This window comes from Ictalurus punctatus, chromosome 15 (assembly GCF_001660625.3).
Source record: "Ictalurus punctatus breed USDA103 chromosome 15, Coco_2.0, whole genome shotgun sequence".
Classification (NCBI taxonomy): domain Eukaryota; kingdom Metazoa; phylum Chordata; class Actinopteri; order Siluriformes; family Ictaluridae; genus Ictalurus; species Ictalurus punctatus.
The window spans coordinates 2486386-2505390 of record NC_030430.2 but is presented as its reverse complement, the minus strand read 5'-3'; the positions used below and the strand labels follow the sequence as shown (position 1 = coordinate 2505390).

General features: G+C 41.5%; 1 protein-coding gene across 7 annotated transcripts in view; it reads left to right on the top strand.

Moving 5' to 3' along the window:
• plekhg5b (pleckstrin homology domain containing, family G (with RhoGef domain) member 5b) overlaps positions 1 to 7219 on the top strand; it is a 77924-nt gene extending 70705 nt beyond the window's left edge. For 6 of the 7 annotated variants that reach the window (XM_017487083.3, XM_053686083.1, XM_053686084.1 and 3 more), the window contains 8 exons: positions 166 to 315; positions 457 to 594; positions 830 to 949; positions 1063 to 1195; positions 1623 to 1738; positions 1856 to 2013; positions 2604 to 3578; positions 5478 to 7219. In XM_017487083.3, coding sequence (XP_017342572.1) covers positions 166 to 315; positions 457 to 594; positions 830 to 949; positions 1063 to 1195; positions 1623 to 1738; positions 1856 to 2013; positions 2604 to 3578; positions 5478 to 5487 — 1800 coding nt within the window. In that variant the 3' untranslated portion in view covers positions 5488 to 7219. Of the gene's footprint in view, positions 1 to 165; positions 316 to 456; positions 595 to 829; positions 950 to 1062; positions 1196 to 1622; positions 1739 to 1855; positions 2014 to 2603; positions 3583 to 5477 lie in introns of those variants that run through there. The other variant, XM_017487078.2, reaches the window with a different exon arrangement.
• The last annotated feature ends 11786 nt before the right edge of the window (positions 7220 to 19005 follow it).

Genomic DNA, 19005 nt, shown 5'->3' with positions numbered 1-19005 from the left:
ACCTCGTGACCCCTGTGTTAGGATAAACGGTACAGAAAATGGATCGGTGAATGGATGGAATCCAGATTCACTGTCATGTCTAGATTTTCTTTCGAGATTTTTTTCTTCTTTTTTTGTTTGTTTCAATCCTTGCTTTAATTTTCTGTTCTGCTTAATTGCGTGCAGTGGGCCGAGGGGAACAAGCAGTGCAATCGGTTGAAGCTGGCCGACATGCTGGCGAAACCACACCAGAGACTCACCAAATACCCCCTGCTACTCAAAACCATCCTGAAAAAAACCGACGAACCTGCAGCGAAAGACTCTCTCCTGAGCATGGTGAGGGATCGTCATGCACCACATCCTATAATTCGTGTATTTATTTGGTTAAAATTTTTGGCAGAAGAATATATTGGACTGTTGTTCACTAGGAAGATGTGCTCGGTCTCACGAATGAACGTTTGCGTGTTTGCTGCTCAGGTGGCGAGCGTGGAGCACTTCATCAACAGCGTGGACTCTCAGATGCTGCGGAGGCAGGAGCAGCAGAAGCTGACGGCCATCTCGGCTCGGGTAGAGAGCTACGAGGCGGTGGAGGGAGGCAGCGAGGAGGTGGAGAGGGTGAGACCACCTTCCTGAGAAAAAAAAAAAAAAAAGAATGTATTTCATCGATATTTGAAGATATCATATATTAGTAGTATTATTAGTAATTATGTGAATAAGTACACATAAACATCTTGCATGCTTGGAAATAAGCCTTTATATAATATAAATATCCTTTTTTTTAAACAAATATTTAAATTTAATCTAATATGTTCGACACAAAGGTGAATTGTTATTATTCTTCTGTGCTCAGATCCTGAAAGCGTTTAACCGCATCGACCTGACGGCTCCTATGATGGACGTGTCGTCGGAGGAGACCAGACAGCTCCACCTCGAGGGGGCGCTACGTATGAAAGAAGGCAAAGACAGCAGGGTGAGCGGCTGCAGTGTTTAGTTTTGTATAGCCTTTGAATGATACCTCTTCACCTTACGACAGCCTAATGAAGGAACGCATGCTGACCTTGCTAATGCGCGTCTGCTCTTCAGATGGAAGTCTACTGCATTTTGTTCACCGACCTCCTGCTCATCACGAAGCCCGTGAAGCGTTTAGAGAAGGTCAAAGTGATCCGGCAGCCCCTCCTTCTTCATAATGTTGTGTGCAAGGAGCTCAAAGACCCAGGTTAACACACACACACACACACACACACACACCCACATGCACGTACATGCTTGCAAACTTGTGCTTGAGCTCACTGGACTGGACGGTTGAAGATTGTCTAGAGACTGTTAATTAAAACATTAAAATTCCCACGAGATCAGCAGTTTCTGAAATACTCACATCATCCCACCTAGCAACCAGCGAGAGATGAGTAATAAGAGACACATATATATACACACACACACACACACTCACACACTCTCCCATTTGGATGTTTGATGTGAACATTAACTGAAGCACTTGACCTGTATTGCATGTGTTGTGCTGCTACGTGATTGGTCGACAGGAAAATCGCATAAATGAGCACAGGTGTTATTGTTAAGAATGTATTTATAATAATTGTCTAACCCGTTTAACATTTTCCTTACGTCTGTCATTCTTCCCGTAGGTTCTTTTGTTCTCATCTACCTCAACGAGTTCAAAAGTGCTGTGGCTGCCTACTCGTTCCAGGCCAACAGCGCCTCCCAGGGGCGAAGCTGGATCGACACAATCAGCACTGTGAAGGTTTGTGCTTACAGCGTGTCTTTCCATCCTGCACGGCATCTGGCTGTTTGTTTATTTATTTATTTATTTATTTATTTGATTGTTTGTTTGTTTATTTATTTATTTTTACCTCCCCAGACCCAGCTGCAGCGGCTGCGTGTCGAGGAGGCTCGACGGCACCAGGCTGGGGAAAAAACAAGTTTAGTGAAAGAAGAGGACGAGGATGGAGGCGAGCAGAGCAGTAACTCCACTTCCAGCTCTCCACGCCTTGGAAATAAAGGACAACTTAACACAGGGTACACTTTTAACCACCGGTTTAAAAATGTTTAAACCCCCCCACCCCACCCCCCCGTAGCCTAATAGATACACTACCGGTCAAAATTTCGGAGACACCCGACTGAAATGTTTTTCATGATATTAAAACCCATTTGATCTGAAGTTGTATGATTAAATGTTTGAAATCAAAATATTCATTTCTTTCATTAGAAGACTAACATTTTATTTACAAAAAGTATTTTTTTTTTAAATGGATGACTTTTGGAGCAAAATATTCCGACAGGCAGCCAATGAGAGTCCGGCGTAGGTGTGAACTCCTTTTAATACTGTTTAAAAACATCTCGGGGAAATTCCTCAAGAAATGAGTGTGTCTAAACTTTTGACCGGTGGTGTATGTGGGTTGAATCGTGATCAACAGTAAACCAGGTTTAATGGAAATTTGTACCGTATGAGGGTAGAGGAATAACGGGATTTGTCCTCCCTGCATACCTGAATTTTCGTCAGACGATTTCACAAACGGCTCTAAAATCTGCTTGTCTTCGTTTGAACTCGAGTACCCTTGAATCCAATGAAGTGCCTAAAATTTACGAATTCCCTTTTTCCACCTCAGGGACTCGGACGGCTCCACAGAGACGCTGTCTGTGATGGAAACCGAGGATTCCGGCGCGTGCTCGGACCTGCAAACCGATTCCGACACGGTACCGTCTTCCCTCCCCAGCAGCGCCGAGCCCCAGCCTTCCCAGCATGCCCTGGAGGGTCCAGTACTTGACCCAGAGTATCGCAGTCTGTCCATGGACAGTGCCTACGGCACACTTTCCCCCGAGTTGCTGCTGGATCTGCAAACTCGGACGTCCACCAGCGAGCAGGAGAGCACAGAGGAGGAGGCTGAGGGAGACGGGGCGGAGGTAGCGGCGGAAGAGGTAGCGGAAGCGGTAGTGGTGGAGGTAACAGCAGAGGTAGCGGCGGAGGACGAGGAGAAAGCGGGAGAAGAAGAGGAAGAGTCCGATGACAAGAGCTCCCCGGGCTCTCGAATTTCAGTAGCATCCCATCTGAAACCCAGGCGGCGTCCACCGGTGCAGTCTCGCACACACTGTCTCCAGAAGACTGTAAATAAGTGTCATTCAGAGGACAATCTGCTGCAGCGTGTCAACGGAGAGGACACGCAGGGCGCGGCCGAAGACGTTGCGCAGGGCTCGAATGCCCCTTACCAGCTGGGTCTGGAGTGGGCAGATGGGCTGGCACACAGCAAGAGCTTGACCGAACTGAACCTTGCTGACACAGAAATATCTCAGCAGAGGGAAACGGAGAGAACGCAGAGCGAGCGACTGGCGCACAGCCTGCCGTCCTATGTGTTCAGGAACACGCTGAGGCGGCGCAACTACAGAAGGGACAAAAAGAAAGGGAAAATGGACCACAGCGGCTCAGACGGAGAAATCGCACCCCCTGGATCTCAGGAAGGGCATTGTGGTGCTTCAGAGGATGAGACGGGCAGTGGGAAGATATCACAACAGCACAAGAAGCTCACGCTGTCACAGCTTTATAAAATACGCACCACACTGGTGCTGAACTCCACGCTCACAGCCTCGTAAGTAGCGTGTGTGCTTTTCGCTTTTAACAAAGTGTAACGTTGGTCAGTCTTAACAAGTGTATGCTTCTACTTCTGAATCCAATTGTAAAGCAACCGAAGAACAGTGCTCTGTAAATTAAATAGTATTATTATTATTATTATTATTATTATTATTATTATTGGTAGAAGTAATACTAGGATTAAGCATTAATAATATGAGTAGTATTGGTAGGACTAGCTGTAGTAGCAATACTATTAATAGTAGTAGTCATATTGAACATAGTAGTAGTAGTAGTACTACCATTATTATTTGTAGTAGTTTATTATTATTATTATTATTATTATTATTAACAGTAGTAGTAATGATAGTAGTGGTACTAATAGCCGTAGTATACTATTACTAATAGTAGTAGGAGGAGGCTTAATATTCTTAGTAGCAGTAGTATTATAAGTATTAGTGCTGTTAAAAGTAGTTGTACTAATAGCACTATTAGGAGGAGGAGTAATGGTAGAAGACGTAGTAGCAGTAGCATTAATAGCAATAGTAGTAGCAGGAAGAGGAGTATTAGTAGTATTAGTACTAATAGCACTAATAGCATTAGGAGGAGGAAGAGGAGTATTAGTAGTATTAGTACTAATAGCAATATGAGGAGGAGTAATAGAAGACGTAGTAGTAGTAATAGGAGGAAGAGGAGTATTGGTAGTATTAGTACTAATAGCAATATGAGGAGGAAGAGGAGGAGTATTAGTAGTACTAATAGCAATAGGAGGAGAATTAGTAGTACTAATAGTTCTAGGAGGAGGAGTATTAGTAGTAGTAGTACTAATAGTTTTATAGGAGGAGTATTAGTAGTAGTTTTAGTACTAATAGTTAAAGGAGGAGTGTTGGTAGTAGTAGTAGTAGTAGTAGTAGTAGTACTACTAATAGTTAAAGGAGTAGTAGTAGTAGTAGTACTATAGTTATAAGAGGAGTATTAGTACTATATTAGTAGTACTAATAGTTAGAGGAGGAGTATTAGGAGTAGTAGTAATAGTTAGAGGAGGAGGAGTATTAGTAGTAGTAGTACTAATAGTTTTATAGGAGGAGTATTAGTAGTAGTTTTAGTACTAATAGTTAAAGGAGTAGTAGTAGTACTATAGTTATAAGAGGAGTATTAGTACTATATTAGTAGTACTAATAGTTAGAGGAGGAGTATTAGGAGTAGTAGTAATAGTTAGAGGAGGAATATTAGTAGTAGTACTAATGGTTAGAGGAGGAGGAGGAGTAGTAGGAGTAGTAGTGCTAATACTAAGAGGAGGAGTATTAGTAATACTAATAGTTAGAGGAGGAGTATTAGTAGTAATAGTTAGAGGAGGAGTATTAGTAGTAATAGTTAGAGGAGGAGTATTAGTAGTAATAGTTAGAGGAGGAGTATTAGTAGTAGTAGTAGTAGTAGTAGTAGTAATAGTTAGAGGAGGAGGAGGAGTATTAGTAGTAATAGTTAGAGGAGGAGTATTAGTAGTAGTAGTAGTAGTAGTAGTAGTAGTAATAGTAGGAGGAGGAGGAGGAGTAGTAGTAGTAATAGTTAGAGGAGGAGTATTAGTAGTAGTAGTAGTAGTAGTAGTAATAGTTAGAGGAGGAGGAGGAGTATTAGTAGTAATAGTTAGAGGAGGAGTATTAGTAGTAGTAGTAGTAGTAGTAGTAGTAGTAATAGTTAGAGGAGGAGGAGGAGTAGTAGTAGTAATAGTTAGAGGAGGAGTATTAGTAGTAGTAGTAGTAGTAGTAATAGTTAGAGGAGGAGGAGGAGTAGTAGTAGTAATAGTTAGAGGAGGAGGAGGAGTAGTAGTACTCTCTCGCTCACGATAAGCAGAATGATGTGAACTGGTGTTCTTTTTATCTGATGTTTTACTGACGTCCTCTTTCTCCTCTCCCTGTAGGGAAGTGTAGAATCGACCACTTCGTCACTCCGCCAGCAGCACCACTCTCAGCCTGATAGGACTGACTTGCTTGCCACATGAATGCACTCTAACCAATGAGCAGAACTCATGAGCTTTTTGCACTTTTAAATAATTCACGTAGCTTTAATAAGGGGAGGAGCTAAGCTTTAGGAGGGAAAAAAAAGATCTTGAGCAAGATGCAGTACCTGGGGAAAATTCCAGCCCTGGTTTGGTCCACTTGTGCACTTGGACCCGATCAGTAGAGGAGGAAAGGACGGAGAGGAAGCTGACCAAGTTAAATCAGAGCACGTGGTTAAATAATGGCACCCTGGATTTCCAGAAATGTAACTTCACTGTTCATGTGAGGCGTTTCAAAAGAGTTCAAAGGCACACTTATCTCTCAATCACAGTGTTTTTGTTCAATCTTGACGCATTGTTCTGCTATGTCCTAAAATAAATACCTCCGATTTGTGCCCTCACCCCCTCCATTTCAGACTGTCCTGATGACTTTCCTGGTCACATGGTTCTCTCAGTGCTTATAATGCTTACTATGGCAACAAGTGTTCCTCCAGCTGCCAGATATGTGTTGGGAAAAGAGAAAGCCATACGGAAAGAGGTTCGCCTCTCTGACGAAAAAGCAAAACCAAACATTTGAGAAATCTGTTCACACGTTCAGTGTTTCTTTTTGTGTGTGTTTGTGAATGTTAATGCGAGTGTGTGAGGTTGACTGTGAACATGTAATGCCATCAAGGGTGAGTGTGTGTGTGTGTGTGTGTTTATGCAAATCATGACCTTAAATACACACTGAAACCATAAATAACTATTTGAAGATGGCACGGTAAATAACTAAAACACGTGGACCAGTATTAACAGTAAAGCAGCAGTGATTGCTTATTCAGTGTGTGTACGTTATAATCAATACGGTCTCATTATCTCTGCCAAGTTAATACGCGAGAGTAGCTTCTTTCTCTTTAGTATCAACGATATGAGCGGAACCGAAACTAGAGATCGTCAGGATTCCATACGCGACGCATAGAAAGTGACGAGCGAATTTCTTTATCCTTTATTAAACTTTGTCATGAGGTTTTTTTTGCTTTAAGACTGAAGGGCGTGGTCAGGTTTTACGTTCTGAACTAACTGGGAGAAAGGTCCCCAGAAAGGCTTTACTCTCGAGCTGTGTAACACTGCAGTGTTCTCGACATGCATCTCCCACTCGTTTTGGATCTAACGGAGACTCGCCTGATCGCAGATCAGCACTTATTCGGAACCACTTTAGGAATTTTTGGAGCTAATTCAAGACACTGAACGTATAATAACAGTATTTGGGTTTAGACTGAATTGCCTGGTTTCTGCAAGCCTCGCATTAACATTAGGGTTATTTATGGAAATAATGAACAAATGGCCTACGATTCTTTTACTAAACCAAATCCTTATAAATGTACTATTTGTAAATTTGCCCAAAAATTAATATTGTGCATTAATTGTTTACTTCTTAGTTGTTGTTTTTTTTTGTTCATAATATTTATTAAGCTTGCTTTGTTTTTATATATGAAACATTGGTTGGTAAATGTACTGTTTATTTCATGACTATTTTTGTTGTTGTTGTTGTCGTTGTTTTTCAGGTTTAATTTGTTAAATTGTCATTTGTTTAATTAAGAGGTTAATCTGCTGAGAACCAAAATAACCTTGTTCCCAGTGTTGGGGAAATGGTCCTGTGTGTAATAAAAAGGCATCTGATCTTATTTTCAGCTTTAGTTGATTTATTTATTTATTTTATTTATTTATTTTGTGATGTTATGCGTGTTTAAAATGAAGAAAATCTCAGGTGCAACTGATCGACTTCCACTATGTCATTGTCGGTGCTGAGAAGGAATCCCATTTCCTGCAATAATTAAAGAATCTCTCTCTCTCTCTCTCTCTCTCTCTCTCTCTCTCTCTCTCTCTCTCTCTCTCTCTCTCTCTCTCTCTCTCTCTCTCTCTCTCTAAGTAACACGTTCAAAAGATGGCCTGTGGTCTCTCTGAAGCCTATAGCAACATCCCAAATATCTTAACACTCCACTCTGTTCTAAACGTTTAGAATGGGAAACGGGTATAAATGCCCATATTTGGGTGATCACCTGCTCCCGTGGTTTGTCTGACCTCCTCATGTGTTGATAACCAATCCACCTTCTACATGGGGGGTGTGACAGAGAATGGAACGCAATCAATCAATCAATAAACAGCTGACCAGCCCAAACAGAGGGAAATGGAGTGCCCCAGCGGGAAAACTCCCAATACCACCAGGGGCAGGGAATATCGCCTGAATGCCATATGACCGTGTTTCCTCTAAATACCGTCGTCATACAGGCGCCGCTCACCTGGTCCCCACTGATTCAGAGTGACAGGAAACCCTTGCGGTTATCCGGTGTTTAGTTAGCAGCTGCACAGACTTCCTGGAGCAGTCTGCCTCTATGGAATACCAATAACCGGGAGAAAACAATACTCGTCGAGTGGCATGTCACGGTAACTAACGTGTCCGACTGCCTGCAGGACATGTAACAATGTCCATTGTCGTGGGCTAGGCCATGTTTAGACTGGTAACATTTCTGTCTCTCTCCTCCATGATGGACAAACAGCTGGTCTGGAACATGTAGTGCCAAAGGTTGCAGAGGAATTCTCTCAGTGGTCAGCAACCCCCTTCCTTCCTACAGGTTTCAACTCAAATCTCCTACCCCTATTTCAGTCGATTAAGATCTTTTTAAGGCGGCGATTAGATGGTCAGGTGGGCACGATTATGGTTCGAGAAAGTCTTCAGGAAGGTCCATGAACAGGGCTGGTGACCACTGCTCTATAGGTTCACTTTCATTGAACGTTGGGAAGACTGGTGAACGAGATTGAGAGAGGCTCTGAGCAGAAACGCGCGCTCCGAAATCACACGCGCTTCAAGCAATGGCCACCGACACGTGCTCGACTAGCTTATTCCCAAGGCATGCACTTCTCCTACTCTTTATTGCTGAAGACTCGGGTCCGAGTCTACCTTTGTTGAGTTCGAGTCGAGACCAAGTCCAGACGGGCCAAGCGTCATGCTTTATTACTGCTTTTAATCTGTCTGTGAATCAACAAACTCATTTCTGAACACAGCTCTGTTCTTCTAACTTTATTTTTTCTTCATTTTAATTCCTAAGATGAATAAAATCATCCCTCTCAGCAGGGTTTATGACATTTATTACATTCCACATTGTACTTCAACTTCAAGACTGACACAGACAGCAGCAGGATTATTAGCCTGCGGTCACTTTAAGACCTAATGCACAGATCCGATATACTGTACCGACACACCTCCGATTGTTTATTTCTTACAGTATAAAAGTTCCGAGTCCATGTCGAGTTCCGGTACAAATTTACCCGAGTGTGTAACAAGTCCGAGTTTGCTCAGAATTGGACTCGAGTCAGAGTTCGGGATAGAGTACCCCAACGCTTGAAAATCCCATTGAGGAGAAGTCATGGAGGATCACTCGGACACACCAGCGGTACACATTCACAGGCCTGCAGGTGAGCATGGAAAGATATCCATCCATCCATCCATCCATCCATCTTCTACACCGCTTTATCCTTTTCAGGGTCACGGGGAAACCTGGAGTCTATCCCAGGGAGCATCGGGAACAAGGCGAGGATGGAAAGATATCTTCTATAGCAAATACTCATATGGTCACTTTGGGACTTTATTGGTAAGTCTTGGCATGAAGAACAGTTTATGTTTTGGCCAGAAGGGTTAATGAAATACCAAACCGAGAATGAGTCTATGAACGTTCTCAGTGTTTTGTATTACTGTGCTTCCTGTGAGTGTATCTGTCACTTAATTACAACTGCAGCTGAAGACCTGTCAGCGTATTTAAAAAATCTGACGCAATCGGACGAGTCCGGTTTCTCGTTCTCTTGTCTAAGCGACACCGAGTGAAAAGTCGGCTGCTTTCTTGCATGGCACTGATTTCTAGTCTGTACTGTAAGCGGGTCAAGGTGTGTTTACAGGGGATTATATCAGCTAATCGGTGGATTACAGCATGTTGACTCCACACAAGGCCATAAGTCTGATGGGGGGGAAAAAAGGTGGCATTTTGGCCTGCAGGATTTTTTATTATTATTTATTTTTTACCCCTTAATCCCTTCTCAACTCCCTCATGCACACATCTGGCCCTGCATGACATACAGATGTAATCCTGCATTTTGGTACCATTTTATTATGCTTCATAAATACTATGCTGGATTTTAATTATGAAAATGCAGCTTTCTTCTTGACCTCAAAAGTAATTATGAACTCTGGTAGGATTAGCTGTGTGTGTGTGTGTGTGTGTGTGTGTGTTGTGTTATGTTTGTACTTGGAGAGCAAGTATGTTTAAGCATGTTGATTTTGACTAACCTATTTATATTATTATTATTATTATTATTATTATTATTAATAATAATAATAAACTTTATTTTATTTTATCGCCTTTAAAAGCAGCCTTTCAAAGCGCTGTACACAAAATAAGCAGTACACAGAATTTTAAAAAAAAATAATGATAGATAAAAAAATAAATAAATAAAATAACAACAATAATAATAAATGTTGTATTTTATATTATTTCTTTGTTTTAATGATATGTATATTATATTCTATACATTTATACCGCCGTATATTTTCTGCCATGCTGCTTCTTGAGTGGGAAGGGGACGAATCTGAATTTCAGGAGGTTCATTTAAAATAAATAAATAAACAAATAAATAAATAAATGCGGATGTTTGGTTTTCAAACGGATATATTTCAAAACTGTCAATTCAGTTCTCTTCATTAAGAATTCAAAAGGATTTTATCATTCTTTTTTTTTTTTTGTTTTTTTTTAACGCTGCAATACTTCCAGTGCTGCTTTCAGTGTTTCACATCCCGCTTCTAAACTGATTTTTCGCTGCTACTTTACCCAGGACACCATCATATGTCTGTACTCTGCAACATATGAAACCACACTCGAGTGTGTAGTGAATCTAGCAAGACACTGTAGAGCATTAGAACCGTGCTTCGTGTCGTTTTGCGTACCAATGTAGGTAGACTCATCCTAAACCTCCAGCCCAAAAAGCTCTACGCCTCTAGTGGTATTTGTGGGTTAACGCGTCACTATGACAGATGTCAGAAAGCATCTGGTAAAAAAAAAACAACGAAATAGCAAAACATCTGATTAACACAAAAAGGGCACTTTTGAAAATCCAGATTATGAACGCACTTTAATTTATTAAACACCGCTAATCCCAGCACTCTGCACGAGCACAGGATTCAAATCAGGTGAACTCCATTGTCTGCCTAAACAATCCGTGCTGTAAACCCCTGAACACCATGTCCCCATGGTGACGCTGTTATCTAGAGGGTTAGCAGTAAAGGCTTGTATTAGAGAGCTTAAACACATGCTAGTCTTTCAGTGTCTGCTTTAACCGACACTGCTTTTAAAAAGCCTGAATGATTGGATTTAGGTGGCTTTTGGAATTTAGACAGCGAGAGGCCCAGGAACAGAGAACGAACGTGTGTTTACAATAGCCCATGTGGCCATATGCAGCAGATCACAAAGGGAACAGCTGTTTGCCATCAGCTGAGACAGCGTAGGATGGCATCTCTGCACGCTAACTAACTGTGGGGGCTGCTGAGTAACAGCTGGCATCATCAGGCTTCTCATAAAAATGGTAGCTGAAAGAAATAAGAGAAAATGGCTAAAAGATGCAGGGTAAAATATTTTCCAATCTGCCTAGCTAATCTTTCTCATCTCGATGTGCTATGGCTGGAGTGGATGCTTGTAGAGAATTGCCATGTTCATTAAACAACACTGGATTAAATAGGCATTTTTGCTTACTAAGGTGAGTTGACCTCCGGTTATGGGGGCTGAAATCCCGCCTCCGCTCTGTGCGTGCGGAGCTCCCCGTTCTCCTCGTGCTTCAGGGGTTTCCTCCATGTACTCCGGTTTCCTCCGCCAGTCCAAACACATGCGGTGTAGGTTGACTGGCATTTCCAAATTGCCCCTAGTGTGTGAATGGGTGTGTGTGTGCGCTTGTGCCCTGCGATGTATTGGCACCCCGTCCAGGGTGTTCCCTGGTTTGTTCCCTGGGCTAGGCTCCAAGTTCCCCCGCGACCCTGTGTAGGATAAGCAGTGTAGAAAACGGATAGCTGGATACTAGATACTTCACTTATCTTTGTGCACATACCCAGAAAACGTCTCCTTCCAGAAATCCTGAAACGGATGATTTGGAAGAATATCTCAGTGCGAGCCCGTTAGACGGAAGAAGAAATTAGCCACTCTGAGATCCTGCAATGGTTTAAACAATGGCACCGGAGCAAAGTAGTAGAGATATAGGACAAGCTGGGAATCTGGTCGTTGTCACCAGTGAATAAATGTAGAGCAGGGTTTAAAATGTAGAGCAGGGGTTTTCATCCCCTAAAACATATGTCCTGCTGCAATTACTTACCATACGTAGTACTATGGAAAATTACGTGAGCATGAGGAACAATTTATTAACCTAACTCACAGGATTACTGTAATTGTATCAGCACATAAGAGGCTTATTGGCGTTTCTATATGGTGCGTTTTGAAGGGGTTAAAATGTGTTCCTTCATTAAATGAAAAGCCATTTGAGAGGCCACAATGCAAGGTAATGCATTTGGGTCATTTCAGCATTGGAGGACAATCTCTGTCCCTTTGACAATACATCATTTACAAATACACAAAGCCAGACGCATAATCAATTTCTGCATATCCTTTGTCTTCTTTATATATATATATATATATATATATAGATATCTATCTATCTATCTATCTCCTGGGTGCATGGTGGTTAGCGCGTACACCTCACACCTCCAGGGTCGGGGGTTCGATTCCCACCGTGGCCCTGTGTGGGCGGAGTTTGCATGTTCTCCCCGTGCTGCGGGGGTTTCCTCCGGGTACTCCGGTTTCCTCCCCCAGTCCAAACACATGCATGGTAGTCTGATTGGCGTGTCTAAAGTGTCCGTAGTGTATGAATGGGTGTGTGAGTGTGTATGTTATTGTGCCCTGCGATGGATTGGCACCCTGTCCAAGGTGTACCCCGCCTTGTGCCCCATGCTCCCTGGGATAGACTCCAGGTTCCCCGTGACCCTGAAAAGGATCAGTGGTAGAGGATGGATGGATGGATGGATGGATGGAGATATATATATATATATATATATATATCTCCTTTCAAAAGTTGCAAACACCGTAAAATGGCCTGGCCCTGTGCTTAGTCAATAAACATCAACTAACAGTTTTATTTTAAAATGAACTAATGTTTAAAAAGTGACAACGCTACTAAAATCGTACGTTTTAATTTTACACATAAATGATTTAAAACCATATTTTAATGTGTAAAAAATATTTCATCCTGAACTTCATGCCCCTGTTATAATGGGGAGGAGAAAAAACTGCAGTCAGTGGTAATCTGTTGATTTAAGTCACATGACATTAAAGAGGTGACTGCATTTCATCACGAAGAAGCGTAGCATGCAGAGAACGGTAAGTTAGCTCTTTTCCAGTCATGGTTGAACATGGTCTTGTACGTTTGACACACGGGGACAAACAGAACCTGTCAACCGCTGTTGCATGTAAATCCTGCAGACAACGATAAATAGTTGTACAAATTAAAATATATAAGAAAATGTCATTGAAATCTTTGTGAAGTACATATGCTGCCTCACCATGTGCTTCACCACATTGCTAGCGATTGCAGATTTAGCATGCTAAGTGTCAACCCTGTTCGTGCTTTCTTTTGTAACAGGGTTGACACTGTTGCATTGGAGCCATCGCTGGTACTGCAAGAGAAAGAGAGAGAGAAAGAGAGAAAGAATTGGCTGCAGGACAGTTTGAAAGGGAAAAAGAGGAGCATTTGTGAACTGAGTGTTGAAACGCAGAAGTGTCGTACGAAGGCGGCTACAGCAGCCACGTCAACAGAGAGAACCCGTTTAACGCGGGTTCAGCCGGGGCATTCAAGGTCAGAATCTGAGTAGTACTTCGAGGAGATTTATTAAACAAATGCACAACGATGAACTTTATGCAGTTTGTGCCTTTAAGAAAGTATCAGGTGATGCCCTTCTCATTTTTTCCCCCTTCTTCTGCTCATCAGTGAGATTCCCAACATGTGCTATATCTCATGATCCTAGGTATAAAAACCGTCATGTAGAACATGAAGTCCTAGGAGCTGTGATCCTAACAACACAACTTCTCCTGCCCCAGTGTACGTGTCTAATAATCCCTGCTTAAGCTGAATGAGATGTGTTCGATCAGGGAAAATAGAACATTTTGCAGAGCAGGAATTGCCTGAGGACTACAGGACTGGGGAATACTGTTGCAGACCACTAATCTAACCCCTGTATATTTCATCTCCACACCTGCCACCAGCTAACACGAGGAAAAAAAGCTCCTACTGGACACACACTTGAACATTAACAGTTCGATCCAGTCCGATTGTATTTGTGTAGCGCTTTTAACAATGCACATCGTCTCGAAGCAGCTTTACAGAAACATCTAAACACAGGATAGAGATTTTAAGCGTGTGGATTTATCCCTATTGAGCGAGACGGTGGTGACGGTGGTAAGGAAAAAACTCCCTGAGATGATACGAGGAAGAAACCTCGAGAGGAACCGGACTCAGCAACGGATAGTGTGAAAGTAAAGGGGTGCCTAAATTTAAATTCAGATTCCCACAGATCTCACCTGTGTTCTGAAAAACCTTTCTTTTATTGTTTAGGTTAACGAGAAGACCTTTTTGATAGTTCTGAAACAATTAATGTATATGTTGCAGGTAACAAAACAAACTCGAAAAGGCCCCAGAAAGGAAAGAAGAGAGAAGGAAAAGTTCGGGACGAACGCTTCATAAAACAGGTTCTCCGAGGACAAAGGACGAGCACGTACGAAAACCCTGAAAATCCTCTTGTGAACAGAGGGCTCTTTTACCACCTTTTTTTTTAAGCATTGATTTCAGAAATAAAAGATGTACAAACAAACTAAAAAGGAAAGAGAGAATTCGAAAGCTGGTAAGCAGAAAAATAATTAAAAGGTAAAAGCTGCAAGCCTATGCACAGAGGAAGCTAGAGAGGAAGCTTTTTTGGCCGAAAATGCACGAGTATCTATTTCTTACACTCTGCTTTCGTGTCTCCGTCCGTTCTGGGTCATGCGTCCGACAATCTCGGACGGAGATGTGAAAGCTGCATGGGAAATGCAGGTTTTGTGACAGAGAAGCTTTCCTAGCTGCATCTCATGACCACCACCAACCTGGAAAACCTTCCTGCAGAGCTCTTATGTGACGCAGCAAATCAAACCTGCATGTATGGAGTACGTACGCGTGCAAAGAATGCGGACTGGAAACCTGCAAAAAACAAAACGTATTGTCTCTGTGACACAATGGCTCACGGAGCGAACAGAAGATCAGCGGATCTCTAAAGAAGGAAGTCAAAACGACACTGGATGAACTCCCGGAGCTGTTCGACTGCATGCTTGCAAAGTTCAAAAAGCATCCGCTCAACGTTACCCAGCAGTCCTCTTAACACCGAGAACTCCAGAGGAACCTCTCGCCAGACTTCTCGGAGAACTATTCAAAGAAATACAAGCTGTGCACTTTGGTGAATCTCGTGAGCAGGCAACACTACACACGTGTGTACTGTATGTAGGAGAAGAACGTATAACACCTCTGTGAAGCGGTTCTACGTGACGAGTGAGGCGATTAACGAGGCCACATGCCGGACAACGCTCCATCTCTTCCGTGCAATTCCAATGCACCTTCATCAAGTCGTAACAACACACCCGGCACAGCTGAAGCTGATATATTGCGATGTGTGCCATTGCAAAGGTACTCCAGTACAGTTATTACAACACACAGGAATTCACTTTCAAGGAAATAAACGCATCTTCCTTTCCATCTGAAATTAAATCTGGTAGCTGAGACGTACACGGACAATGGTGCATTGTGAAATATGAGGAAGATCTGCACCCTGGGATATTTATGGCTACAGAAGAAGGCTACGCACAAGTGAAATGTTTGCACTGTATACGAGCAAAAAACGCTTCTTCTGGCCGTTAAGAGAAGACAAGATAAGGTTCGGTTAATTCCTCCACCAAGGGTACTGCACGCCACGTGGAAGCTGACCGAGACATAGAATCGGAGCTACAAAAGTAAAAATCAATATTTCGGAAGAAGAAGAAGAAGGAAAAAAAAAACACGTCAAGAAGTGTTACCTGAAATATAGTTCATCCATTGTGTTATAATGTTGCACTTGTCAAATGAATGTCTTTTTGAATGATTAAATCATCTGAAATGGATAGCTTTCAATCCATTCATCACGTTTAAAAAAAAAACCCAAAAAAACGTTACATTTTTTTTAAAAAATGCTACATTTCAAGCATTAATGTTGTACAAAACGATGTAAAAAAGTTACACTGGCTTAGTCTTTGAAATATTTCTATTTTGTCCTTCTTTAGAATTTCTCGGTTGTCTACGTTGATAGCACCATAAATGTTTTGATTGCAAAAAAAAAAAAAAAAAGGGTCAAATTGTTGGTCAGAACCTTTTAAACTGAGATACATTTCTAAATGATTTAAACCGCTACAATATCACATCAGAATAAACTAAAAGGAAAATGAAAAGACTACTTCATTTAATGCCATATACTGTATATCCCAACAACCTCAACCGTCTTATTGACAAATATTTAGGAAAATAATATATTTCGCCAATATAAAAAAAAATACTTGGGTATTAAAAATTGAAGAGGAATATTAAACAAACTGTAAATATATTTCTTATAAAAATCCTAATAGATTTGATGCCATTTTCTCTAAAGATTAAGAGGCCGAGATGTGTGCTTTTTTATATTAAGTCAACAACTATATGGAAAATAGCTGTTGATCAATAATATTTTTTTGCCCGATCACTTGTTATTTAATCAGGGACAAATAATAATAATTATTTTTTTTAATGCTACTAATTCATTGCAAGATATTCCCTTCATATAGCCATATGTCTATAACAGGGTTGATATATGAATGCAATTAAAGGTAGAAAAAAAAAATCTAATTTATTTTAATACAACAGCATGCTGAGATGGTCCATTTAATATGTCTCTTATTCAATGCAACTGAAGGAGCAACCAAATCAAACATTTATTTATTATTACCTAATTAATTAATACATTTTTTAGCACATTTTTAAACTAAAAAAAAATGTCCTCCAATGCTGAAATGACCCATTTATATTAATATCTGCAGTGCACTGAGAATACCTTCGGTGGCTCAGGAGCCCAGAATCCAAAGCAAAAGCCCCGATAAATGACACTTGATTGAAATGAGGTGCCTCAAAGCAATCCATGATTATCCCTGCCGTCATCATTAACATCATTATGTTATTTAATCATTTAATAGTAGAATGGACGGGCTTAGCGGTTAGAATGTTCACCTCACACCTCCAGGGTCGGGGGTTCGATTCCCACCGTGGCCCAGTGTGTGTGTGCGGAGTTTGCATGTTCTCCCCGTGCTGCGGGGGTTTCCTCCGGGTACTCCGGTTTCCTCCCCCAGTCCAAAGACATGCATGGTAGACTGATTGGCGTGTCTAAAGTGTCCGTAGTGTATGAATGGGTGTGTGAGTGTGTATGTGATTGTGCCCTGCGATGGATTGGCACCCTGTCCAGGGTGTACCCCGCCTTGTGCCCCATGCTCCCTGGGATAGACTCCAGGTTCCCCGTGACCCTGAAAAGGATAAAGCGGTATAGAAGATGGATGGATGGATAGTACAATGGAGGGGTTAAACTTCTAAAAGTTATTTCAATGCAACTAACTGCTGTTTTTTTTTAAAGCAGGTTTGTTTGTTCTATAAGGACATTTGTATAACTTTCCTAGCAGTAGAACAATGTGTACTGATATAGTGCCAGAAAAGAAAAATGTTCCTAGGGCTGTTCTAGAGCTAGAGCTACTTTAGTGATGAGCTCCGTTCCTTTTGACTAATCATGTCCGAAATGAGACAGACAATTACGTGATACCTGGAAACATTTAGCTACAGAAGCTGCCGCAAATCTAGGTAGTTAACTAATGGCAATGTTATGGTATATTTTCACAAACCAAGATGCAGATACTGAAAGTGTCTGTTGTGGTGAATAGTGATAAATGTAGGCTAGTTTATTAGCCATTAGCTAGTGAGATAGTTAGGTAATGTCAGTTTTTAGAATATTTCGGACTTGGGGTGTTTCCAAATTGCGTAGTCGGATATTATAATTATATAGACTTTTACATTTGACCATTTTATATTCCTACGCCTTTTATGCAGTAAACAATGTTATTCTACCTAGACTATTGTTAAAAATTATTATTTAGCATGGTTTATCAGGGGAACTTTGAAACATCCGGCACACTATTACGAGTACGGTTGATTTGTTATTTGAACGAATCTGTTTCCATGAAATTTCTAACTAAACTCGAGGTGTAACTACAATATTTCGCAATAGTGCAACATTTCCAGTAACATCTAAAGCAACGTGTGACTCAGAGCCATGAGCACAGGGAATAGAGGAACCATAGTTTCTTTGGGGATTCAAGCTCCAGCACTGCCAAGCTGCCACTGTTGGGCCCTTGAGCAAGGCCCTTAGGGGTACCGTATCATGGCTGACACTGCGCTCTGACCGCAAGTTCTTAAGAAGCTGGGATATGCAAAGAAACAATTTTTCTGTAATGTACATGTGACAAATAACAGCTTGTTCTTCTTCTTAAAAAAAAAATCCTCTGCAATCACTAAACACTTCCAAGACAGACTCCATCTCCTACATGAAATAACTATAAACATGGCCACATGATCATCCACATGACTCACATCCACAGTTACATTCTCTGAATTCTAACTGCATACAATTAACACGTCTCCTTTATATAACCTTCACTTTCAACGGAAAATTCTGAAGTCTTGCTCCTAGCTTTCCAGTGATGATTGCAAGCTTGTTGTTTGTTCCAGTGGTTTTACTAGAGTATAAACTCTGTTTAATATTTGGATTACAATTTTGTGTGGGCACATAGTGCGGTGGCTTAGTGGTTAGCCCGTTTGTCTCGCACCTCCAGGGTTGGGGGTTTGAATTTGGCCTCCACCCTGTGTGCGTGGAGCTTGCATGTTCTCCCTGTATTCTTGTTTCCTCCCCCAGTCCAAAGACATGCAGTGTACGCTGATTGGCACTGTGATGGGTTGGTACCCTGTCCAGGATGTCCCTCGCCTTGTGCCCCAAGTTCCCTGGGATAGGCTACAAGGCTCCCCAGCGTATGATAAATGGTTGGATGGATGGATGGATGGATGGCCTTTCGCCTGACGTTTTGCTATTAGTTTTTTTTACATTTTCTTTAGTTTTTTGTTTTCTTTCGGAAACAAGTTTGTGTAAAACCTGATGACCACGTGAGATCAAATCCATCGGCGTGTCGTCTGAATACGTGCTTCAATGAAGGCCACAATAAGACTCACAGAGAATCAGTATAATATATTTATATATATATATATATAT